Source organism: Carassius gibelio, chromosome B2, assembly GCF_023724105.1.
Source record: "Carassius gibelio isolate Cgi1373 ecotype wild population from Czech Republic chromosome B2, carGib1.2-hapl.c, whole genome shotgun sequence".
NCBI classification, from domain to species: Eukaryota; Metazoa; Chordata; class Actinopteri; order Cypriniformes; family Cyprinidae; genus Carassius; species Carassius gibelio.
This window is the reverse complement of record NC_068397.1, coordinates 28,285,761-28,297,328: the sequence shown is the minus strand read 5'-3', so window position 1 is coordinate 28,297,328 and position 11,568 is coordinate 28,285,761. Positions and strand designations below refer to the sequence as shown.

Below are 11,568 nucleotides of genomic sequence, written 5' to 3'. Positions count from 1 at the left end.
TTATTTAGTTTTTATTATATATATATATATATATATTACATCTTCACAGTGTTGTCCTTCAATCACTGGTCCGTTTTCTGCGTAAACCCTGCGCACGGTTGATGCTCTCGGCGCAGTCGCTGACTTCATCTGACCGAGCGTTGGGCGACACCAGGAAGAAGCAGCTGTTATGACATTAAATGAAGAGAATAAACATTAAAATAAAATATCAATGAACAGGTCATAACAACAACTCGCAGCTCGCAAAACAAACACCAGGTCCGGGTGAGTACCTTCACATGACATCGAGATTTTAACGATCTATGTATGAAAAGCGCAGACCTCTGAATGCTAATATTGTTAGCCAGGTAGCATCTGTCAGTATGGGCCTCAGCACAGAAAATCAGCAAGATATGTGCGATTATTACAATAAATAAAACAAATTACAGTTTTATTTGATTCTTTTCCTAAACCATACCAGGTCTACGTAACTAGTTTTATTTGTTTGTGTTAGCTTAAATACTACATGCAAAAACTGCACTAACCAGCTGCAAAAATGCAAATGCTCAGTCAGATATGTAATTTTGTTCAGATTTAACGTCTGCTCTATGATTCACTTCAGTGTAGTAGGAAATAAAATTAAAACCATAAAAAAATAAACGTTAACTGAAATTAAATAGTGTAAAATATGTGCAATTATTTCATATTTTTATTTAGTTTAACTTGATGAATTTAAAATGTAACTATAACTTTTATAAAAGCTAATATAAACATGTTTTTAAGCAGAAACGAATAAAAAACAACACAATTGCTAAAACTTTGAATAAAATTTAAGCAGAATAAAAATGTTAAATTTACATAAAAACATAAAAATAAATTTAAACATTTAATTTAATTACAAATTGAATTTGTAATTTAAAATATTAATGACAAATTAATTCTCTCAGTGATACTAAAATAACTCTTTTACTGTCTATGAAAATAACACTACAGTGCAATTAACCCATCAGTTTAGTATTGGTGATGTTTACAGCTATTTCAGTCATTCTGAGTGCATTTAACTCTTGCTGTTTGAGTCGGGTCATTCAGTATCTCTTGTTCTGAAGTTAGGGTCATTATCAGCACTTCTAACCCTTGCTGTTTTTTCCATTTTAGTACCTTGAACCCTGCAGTTTGGGATCAGTTACAATGGAGGAGACGAACAGAGAGGCGGTTGCCACGGCAGTGCAGAGGGTTGCTGGGATGCTGCAGCGCTCTGACCAACTCGACAAAGTGGAGCAGTACAGACGGAGAGAAGCGCGCAAGAAAGCTTCCGTGGAAGCCAGATTAAAGGTGACGCTACTTGCATTTAACCATTTGTTGATCTGAAGAATGGTTTTACCAGTTCATTTAAACCAAGCCTTTTATCACTTTTCAGGCTGCTATTCAGTCTCAGTTGGATGGGGTACGAACAGGCCTCACGCAGCTCCATAAAGCCCTGTGTGATGTGAAAGACATCCAGAGCTCTCTGGCAGACGTCAGTAAAGACTGGAGGCAGAGCATAAACACCATAGAGAGTCTGAAGGACGTGAAAGACGCAGTGGTTCAGCACAGTCAGCTGGCTTCAGCCGTCGAGAACCTCAAAAACATTTTCTCAGGTGAGGCCGGATGCTGCTCGAGTTGAATTCATTTACTCTGGTTGAGTCATTTATCATAGATACTCAATTAAAATAGGATTTGTTTGAATGTCCACGGGTTATTTTTTCATTTAAAATATTTAATAATAAAAATAGCAATAAATATATTGTTATTACTCTAATATGTTTTTTTTTCCCTGTTGACATCACCTTTGCAGTTTCTTTTTTATTTGTTTGTTTTTTATCTCCAATGGTATGCTTTTCCCACAATTTATGTATGTAATTTACAGGTTATTTTTACTACTTTTTATTTTATTTATTTATTTATTACCACGTATTCCCTATTTTTAGGACATTTACACGTTTTTCCAACAATAGTTTAGTCATTTTACTACCTATCAGAGGTGGGTAGAGTACCCAAAAACTTTACTCAAGTAAAAGTAAAAGTAATTCTAGAAATATTTACTCAAGTAAAAGTAAAAGTACTAGTCTTGAATAGTTACTTGAGTAAGAGTAAAAGAGTATCGGATAAAAAATCTACTCAAGTAGTTATTTACTAGTTACTTTGGGTCATATATACGGAGCCTTTTTTTATATAGATATATAGACAAAAAATGTATGTAATGTATGTGTGTGTGTATAAATGTATATATTTCATCAGCCTTTAATCCAATTTATGTAATTTATTATAAAACCCTGTCTGTTTATTTAAGTAACAAATATAGGTGTCATGCCATAACATATTTTTAATACGACTGACTTTATTTTAAATGTGAATTTAACATTGAAAGTTAATGTGATATAAATATTGCTACTAATCTTTCATTGTTCAGAAAGAGAGCAAATAACATTTACATTATTAAACATAATTTTCACTGACAGTCTAGATTTCATTCACTCTCAGAAACTACCATTAAAATCACTGAAACTGTTAACACTGTGAAATCAATATCTTAATTATAGATTCGTACACACATCTGCACTTTGTTGTTTCTGACGAGAGAATTCGGCAGAAAGAGGTATTCAGTAAGTGAGCGAGTGAAGGAAGCACCTGCATTTCAGCGATGACTCATCGGAACACCTCTGATTGGCCATTGCATTCAAAAGCTCAACAGAACCGTGTGTGATTGGTTAATGCGCAGCGCTGTAAAAACGCGTCTGTCTCTGGCTCAGCGCCAGCAACCGATCACAGATCTGAATTTAGCAGCTGATGATATGACTTGCTGAACGTACTCGCACTGGTGTGATTGTATTAAAATTAATAAAATCTTAATCGGCTATTCTTTGTCTTTTGGAAGCTGCATTCAACCTGTTATAAGCCACACACGTACAACAAACTAATGTCACAGTGGTATCGTGTACTGTAATCAAATGTAGCCCAAGTTATTACCTGTTAAACAGTAGACAGCACACGCGTTCATCTAATAAGGATCTCCATCGCAAGCAAAGAATAGCCTTTGCAGATTAGCTTTCAATTCAGTGCAGTTCCATAGCCCCGTTTTCAACGCTGCTAATATTCTTAAACGTTAACAACTCTCTGAGTGAACCGCTTCAGAGCTCAGCGCGTGCAGCATGGAACTGAACGACTCAATCAAACTGATTCATGAACCAATTCACTCGTTTCCCAATTGGTTTGATCAAGCCTTTGAACAGAGTTGACTCAAAAGAATGAATCATTCGCGAATGGGCATCGCTCATTGTCCAGAGAAAAGTAGACGGCGCGTTTGGAATAAACTGAAGCATTTATTGCATTAAGATAAAGTAACGAGAGGGGCGTCGCCCACAGTAACGAAGTAAAAGTACAGATTTTTCCCAAAAAATGTACTCAAGTAAGAGTATAAAGTACCCATCTTTAAATATACTCCGAAAAGTATTCGTTACCCCGAAAAATTACTCAAGTAAATGTAACGAAGTAAATGTAACTCGTTACTACCCACCTCTGCTACCTATTTATTCATTTAGTTAGTTATTTTTATAAAATATGTATTAGTTATTTGTCAGTTTATTGCACATTTAAATGTTGTTTTTCTCCAAATCTTAAACACATTTATTTAACTGTTTATTAGCTATTATTATGGCAATTGTACATTTACAGGTGGATTTATTTAAATACATTTTTATATTGAGTTATTTACTTTTCTGATGTTTTTGATGTACATTCACGGCTTGTTTTTCTCCAACAATATTTACCTAATTTTTACTACCATATATTTTCACTGCCATGTATGTATGTATTTATTTATTTACAGTTACATACAGTTTTTGTCTTCTAATCGATGCTATATTGGTATGATTTGCATCTGTTGACACTGCACCCACATTTTGCTCCCTCCTCTACAGTACCTGAGATCGTACGAGAGACCCATGATCTGATCGAGCAGGGCGAGCTGCTTCAAGCTCACCGCAAGCTAATGGACCTGGAGTGCTCCCGAGATGACCTCATGTACGAGCAGTATCGCATGGACAGCAAGAACGTCCATGACATGAACCTCATTCGTAACTACTTTGGCCAGGTGCAGGGCCTGTCAGAGGAACTCTCCAAACAACTCTGGATGGTCCTCCAACGCGCCATGGTCACTGTCCGCCGCGACCCCACCATGCTGGTGTCTGTGGTCCGAATCATCGAGCGTGAAGAGAAGATCGACCGCAAGATGCTGGACCGTAAGAAGCAGACCGGGTTCATCCCACCCGGGAGGCCCAAATCCTGGAAAAATCGAATGAATGAAGTCCTAGAGAGCACCGTGAGCGGTCGCATCGAGAGCACGCAGTCAGAAACACGCGAGTCTGACAAGATGTGGCTGGTGAGGTTGCTGGAGATCACTAGGAAGTACGTTCTGGATGACCTGACCGTGGTGAAGAACCTGATGGTGCAGTGCTTCCCGCCACACTATAACACCTTCCAGGTGTTCCTAAACCTGTATCTTAAATCAGTGTCGGCACGCGTGCAGGAGCTCGCAGCTGAAGATCTGGAAGCCAACGAGATCGTGTCTCTTCTCACGTGGGTCCTCAACACGTATAAAAGGTAAGATGCATGTGGACTGCATTTATTGTAAATGAAACAGAGATTTGCATGAGTACTTGAGATCTATCTGTCAGTGAAAACTGATAGATGGTTTTTATCAAATATATATATATATTATTATTATTATTTTGTAATACTTTAATAAAAAAGTGCAAGGTGTCTTAAAAACGGACCAAAGCAAAAAGGGTTTCAGTCCATGCTTTCTTCAGTGCTCATGAGGCAAAAAGCAACAACGCACTTATATAGTCACAATTGCAAATTGTTGACAGCTGATCTTAATTAATGAGGGATAATTTCTCTTTACAGAAAACTCTTCATTTAAACCAGTCGGTGTTAATGATTTCAACTCAAAAATCAAATAAGCCTCTCTTTGTAATAATTTTCTATTTTGGTTGCCACCTCTTCTATGAAAGACAAATCATGCCTTTTTTTTATTATTATTTATTTATTATATATATATAGTAATACTGTTGTTTTAAATTGAATTTATTTAAATCTCATCAAGGTAATGTTATCAAGTGGCTAGCTGTGGTAATTCTATCATATGCCATCGTTTTCCAGCAAAAAAGGGTTTATATGTTTCCAGCTGTTATGTTAAATGAAAAACTTAGTAAATTTGAAATGAAAGTAAACATTTGCTTGAAGAGAAAACGGCCATCTGTGATGCTGCCTTTACTAGCCTCACTCAGCATCACATTCCTCAGTGGCAGATCAGTCTGTCAGAGCGCAGCAGGGAGCAATTAGCCGAGAGCAGCAGCACAGCTTGACTGATGGACTCACAGCAGACCATCAGATCGCGTGCGCTCACAGGATTGAGCCGGAAGATTAATGCACTTGTGTGTAGTAGAGCTAAACAGAGCAGGAGATAGAGACTTGTCTGCAGATCTTCAGCTTTTACATGCTGAAGGACATGTTGGGATGCACTATGAATTGTTTTATTTCTTTGCATCTATACAGTATACTATCATAGTATTTATTAATATTTAGAATTTGCTTTGATTTTTATATTTTCATTCTAGTTTAAGCTGTAGTCGTTTTGTGTGGTTTTTTTGGCATTTTTATTCTTTTTTTTCTATTTAGCTTTATTGCATTTGGCTGCAGATGCATCATTTCTAACTTTACTGTTTACAAGTTTTGAAGTCTGTTTTTCATCTGTATGTCATCTGTATTTTATATTTCAGTTTTTTTTAAACAATAATAGTTTTTTAATCAAATAAAAAAGTGCATTAAAAAAGTTTGACTTTTAACTAATAATATTAGCTAATAGTTTAATACCAGTAACAACGTGCATGGATGGCAGTTATATGAATAATTTCTGATTAACCTTATCCTAGTCATATTTCCAAAAACAGATAGAGGAAATGACAAAAACATTTTTAAACTAAGCTAGTGTGGTACCTTAATTCTTAAGCATTGTGTGACTGATTATTTACATCTTGACCTATTTTTACTTCCAGATTCAAGCTCTGCAGTAAATAATAAATATTTTCTATTTTCCAGTATTTACATTTTTACTAAATTTATATTGTATCAAACACTGTGTGCAAGTTTTGGTCAATTTTTCGTACATTTAGGTCACTACATGTAAGCATTATCTATTACCTATTTCCAAATCTATATCATATATTACTTGAAATTGGCATCAGTCATTAAAATACTCACATAGTTCAAACTTACTCTTTAATCACATTCTAAATGTACTCCCATTTAATTCTGTCATACAAATCTTTTAGAAAACCTCTAACATTTGACATTGACGAGGAGCAGAAGCGTGTGTAATTGGTGTGTTAGTGTAAGTGATGTCTGGTTCTGTCTTCTGTCTCTCTCAGTGTGGAGATGATGGCTCATCCTGATCTGCAGCCTGAGTGTGACGTCAAGCAGCTGGAGCCACTGCTGCCCGAACACGTGGTGGATAATTTGCTGGGCAAATACCTCAAAACCTTTACTGTGAGTGCAGCACAGGACTCAAAATAAAAGCCTTTACATCTTACATACTGCGCAGACTTTTGAAAACCTGTGCATGACCAAGCATTTTCAGTTCAGCAGCCCCCTCTTGTCTTCCAATTCTCTCCAGTCAAACATCACAGGCTGGCTGCGCAAAGCTTTGGAGACTGATAAGAAAGACTGGCAGAAGGAGACGGAGCCTGAGGCCGACCAGGACGGCTACTACCAAACCACCTTACCTGCTATTGTCTTCCAGGTACAACAACTTCTAGCTGACCTCATGCTTTAATACACCCACTCACGTGAGCTTTGGCATGAGATCTTCCTTTATTTGCTCCTCAGATGTTTGAGCAGAATTTGCAGGTGGCTGCGCAGATCAACGAGACCTTTAAAGAGCAGGTGCTGAGAGTCTGTCTGAAGCAGATGCACTCGTTCCTTGTGAGGTACTGGGATCTCTAACTGACCGCTGATCATTATAAAAGTTGTCATTATTGGTAAAGATGCACATTTTCACCACTCTTGCATGTGTATGCAGGTATCGAGAGGAGGCGATCAGCTACAAGGAGGAGCATCTGAAAGATCGTCAGCTCCCGCAGTGCTACGTTCAGTACATGATCGCCATCATCAACAACTGTCAGACGTTCAAGTGAGTGTCTTGAAATTAATAAATGAGTAATGCATTAAATTATTGGCAATTCAGGGTCTCCGGGAATTCCTAAAAAGTTCAAATTCAATTTGATCAAAAATGGAAATTCTGTTATTATTTTCGTTGCAAACCAGCATGTCTTTGCAAAGTTTTTTTGTTTTGTTTTTCTCTCTCTCTGTGACGCATTAATGTTGGTAATCAAAAAGTTTGAGGTCCCCAAAAAAAGTCAGTGGAACCTAATGGTTACCAACATACATCAAAATATCGGTTCAACAGAAGAAAAACTAATGCAGGTTTGGAATGACATGAGTAATTGATGAAAGAATTTTCATTTTTGGGTGAATTGTCCTGTTTAGTTAACATTTTGAGATGTAAAAAGATAGAATTTGTATACCATACAGCCTGTGTTTTTTTTTTTTTTTTGTATGTGTGCAGTCTTAAGCCTCATACACACTGAGATGTTTATCGCGTTTATGCGTTTATTGCCTTTTGGGTTCATACTCAAGCGACTTTCGCAGGCGATGAGCCGACTGAACATGCAAATTCACTCCCTGACTGTTAGTGAAAGTTCTAGAAAATTGAGATGCTTACACGGATGTCATATTTCTCGTTCTTTTACTTCAGAACACAAGAAGAAAAAACCACACAACTCCCCTACTTGACAAGGCTAAATGATTAATAATGATGTCAGCATACTTAGTGTGTACTTGAAGTAGATCAGGGTGAGATGCACATCATTGCAATCTTTCAAAATAAACAAACATAATAATGTTTCTAATTATTCACACTTAGCATCACATATGCTTCTATTCAGAAAATTGTTAAATAATTATTCAACAACAAAAGTTTCAACACTGACATTAGATTGTGCTTAATGAAAAGCAGAAATCGAATCCTGTTTGATCTTCTGCTGCAATTCCTCTCCATAATAACTCCCTCTTATCAAGATTTTTGTAGTCACTGTAGAGTTTTTTTTTTTTTTGGTGTTTAGACTCCAAAGAGACCATCAGCTTCTACATTCATCTTGCCTCGATGCATCGTTTTGGTCTACTTCCTCTTCGTTGTTAGGTATCAAGTGTGATCGTGCTTGAGTGCCACTTTAGCAGCTCCAGGCACCTGAACAAAAGTGCTAATCTCATTGGTCAGCCAGTTTTAAAAAGTGGCTCATCAAGCCAAAAATACGAGCCTGAGACATAAAAAAAAAAAAATGCTTTTATTTGCCCATTTTGTGCGTCAGTGTGCACTCTCACATTGGCACCCTTTGTTTATTCACGAGTCGTTAAATGTAGGTGATAATCGCGCGTGATAAAACATTTTCATTATTACTTTAAAAACTATTTCTGCGATATTACTTCTTAACATGAGTAATATGCTGCTAATGAACCAAACTAATTAACTTCAATATGCCTGTTTCAGAGAGTCTATAAATAGCTTGAAAAGGAAGTACTCTCAGTCGACTGAACCCACTCAGATCGACGCCACCATAGACAAGCTCCTGAACGAGGTGGCCCGAGAGGGCTGCCAGTTCCTGCTGGATGAAGTCTTCCTGGATTTGGAGGTAAATGCGCTCAGGTTGTGTACGGTTAGATGTTGAGGTTTAGTAACTAGGATAAATGTGTCAGATTTTTTTTGTTGTTCTTTTGACAGCATCATCTTAATGATCTGCTGACCCGGAAGTGGTTGACCGGATCTCATGCTGTAGACACCATCTGTGTGACCGTGGAAGACTACTTTAATGACTTTGCCAAAGTTAAAAAGCCTAATAATCAGGTTAGTAATTTGTCTTATTTGTTAAAATGCTAAATTTGTACAGGACTGTGCTGTACAATTATGTATCGATACATATATATTAGAGCTGCACGCTTAATCGCATGCGATTGTCATGCGTGTCTCTTTAGTAAAGCTGGTTCTGTGATTAGTAATAAATATCCATCACCTGCTTTCTAATGGAGCAGCACTTAATATACAGAGCCGTAGTTCGCTGACAAGCTACGCACTATCGCGTTCATAATCGCAGATGAATCGCATCACATTCGCATCACACACAAACATTACATACTGCATTAATTCAATGAGTGAATCTAATGCAGAAGTAACGTTATTCAGCACCAACCGATATGGTTTTTATTGCCATGTTTTGATTGGTGTGCGTCAAACAGGAAATGACGAGCGAGGCTCATCGGCGGGTGGTGGTGGAGTATCTGAAGGCCATCATGCAGAAGCGCATCTCGTTTAAAAACGCTGATGAGAGGAAGGAGGGAGCCGACCGGATGATGAAAGAAGCAGATCAGTTCAAATTCCTCTTCAGGAAACTTTCTGCTGTGAGTCTCACAACCCTCTGCACTGAGAAGGAATGATGTCTAGAACATGCTGCTGTCATCCAACAGACCTAGGGTTTACTGCTTCATGGTCATTTTTGAAGAGCTCTTTGTAAAGCGTGTTTGTGTGCTCAGGGAGAGGACACAGACCGGCTGTGTGACTCCATCTCTGCCATCGCTGAGGTCTTCAAACTGACCGATCCTGCGCTGCTCTACCTGGAGGTGTCCACCCTGGTGTCCAAATATCCTGACATCAGGTCAGACTTCATCACATTGAAAACATTGATTAAAAAAAAGTTTTCATTGCTTGGAGAGAGATGACACATTTTGCGAGATACGAAGGAAATAAAAAGGAGAGATATTTTGATGTTTTGAATGCCATTAGTTTTTTTTTGCATTGTGATGATATTTCTGTGATGATAATGATTATTCTTGTGTAAAAAAAAAAAAAAAAAAAAAAAAAAAAAATTAGACACATTGCAGTAATGTAAAATTATGAAATTTGTGAAATGTTTCAGCTGCCAAAGGAGCTAAATGGTCTTTTACATAATAACACTTTCATTAACATTGAATGGACACTCAGATCCACCTTTTTCTCTGTCTTTAGAGAGGAGCACATTGTGGCCCTGTTAGCAGTCCGTGGAGATGCCAGTCGAGAAATGAGACAGATGATCATAGAGACTCTGAACCAGAACAAACCATCCTCTTCCACTGTGTCTCAGCCCATCTTCAGAGACATCACTGTGCCAACCAACACCATGACCGCCATGACCTCTATGACTGTTCCCAAACTGCTCAAATAATCTGACCTTTACCCCTAGAGCCTTTACTAAGCCGCTAACAGGCCACTGAATGGAGTATCGACTCCAATGATGCACTTTGGAAATATATTCTCTGCCATCTCAGTGGATGATGATGTACACTTGAATGGCAGCAGCTCGTGTTGAGACTGCAGATGCTTAGATTTATTATGATGACTTGATGTACAGAAACATTTAAAAAAAAAAAAAAAATCCTAGCCTGCCCTTCGAAAAATGGTTGAAAGATTAATTAAAACAATAGTTCACCCAAAAGCTTGTCAAAAGCACCAAAATATGTTTTGGGAGTTATATTTCCTCATATTGCAGCTATATTGTACTTAATGGATGTCAGGCTTTAGAAAGACAACATAAGTATGCACTTATATTCAATGTCTTATAAAGCAAATATGATAGTTTTTTGGTTCACATGAAAAGCCATTTAAGTAGTTACAAAACCAGAACCTTTCAAATTGCATTTTCTCTTACATTTTCAAATATGGCATTAAAGATACACTAGGTTTGTCAAACCTACTGGTGACAAATAGCAATTTATTTTTTCAGTTATTTACATTAAAACTCAAATGTTCAGTAGATTTTTTTATATAGTGCATTAACAAATGATGAGGTTGCATTCAGCAGCATTTGTGTCGTTCGTTCTCATGAATAATGTAGAGTTTAATTTCTTTTTCACTATAGTGCCACACATTCAGAAGCATCCTGCTGGTTACTGTCATGAACTGTAACGAACCACTGTACTCCATCACGTCTGTTTTCACTGGAATAAAATCCGGGTTAACACTAAACGATCTAAAAGATTTACGATGTTGGATTAACCTGTAGGTCATCTCTGTTTCTACACACACGCATGCCCGTGGATTTTACAGCTCAGCTCAGGCAACGCCTATTTAAAATTTGTAATCTCTTTCTTCTCATTGGCTGAGCTCACGATGAGGGGAGGAGCTCTGAGGGATTCTAACGTCCTCTTCATCTTACGTCACACAAGCAAGCAGCGCTCATGCAATTAGTGCAATTTTGTTGATTATACAAATGTTGTACAACTAGCATATTGCTTACGGTTTTATTTTAAGAATGAATATGTGAAACATTATGCAGTGAATGTTTTAAACAGCTGAAATAAAAAACATAAAATATAAACCTTTTTCAAATTTTAAAGGGACAGTTCACCCCCCAAAAATGACAATTCTCTCATCATTTACTCACCTTCAAGTTATTTTAAACCTGT

General features: G+C 37.3%; 1 protein-coding gene across 2 annotated transcripts; it reads left to right on the top strand.

Moving 5' to 3' along the window:
* Window positions 1-90: 90 nt before the first annotated feature.
* On the top strand, window positions 91-11,128 carry exoc3 (exocyst complex component 3). 2 transcript variants are annotated; one of them, XM_052548213.1, is made up of 13 exons: window positions 91-264; window positions 1,135-1,311; window positions 1,397-1,616; window positions 3,936-4,617; window positions 6,447-6,564; window positions 6,692-6,817; window positions 6,904-7,004; window positions 7,097-7,207; window positions 8,624-8,765; window positions 8,855-8,977; window positions 9,367-9,528; window positions 9,661-9,782; window positions 10,133-11,128. In XM_052548213.1, the coding sequence occupies exons 2-13, from the start codon at window positions 1,168-1,170 to the stop codon at window positions 10,326-10,328; spliced, it is 2,247 nt and encodes a 748-aa protein (XP_052404173.1). In that variant the 5' UTR covers window positions 91-264; window positions 1,135-1,167; the 3' UTR covers window positions 10,329-11,128. The 2 variants fall into 2 exon arrangements, with proteins under 2 accessions (XP_052404173.1, XP_052404174.1); XM_052548214.1 differs by having other exon boundaries at window positions 106-258.
* Window positions 11,129-11,568: the final 440 nt, after the last annotated feature.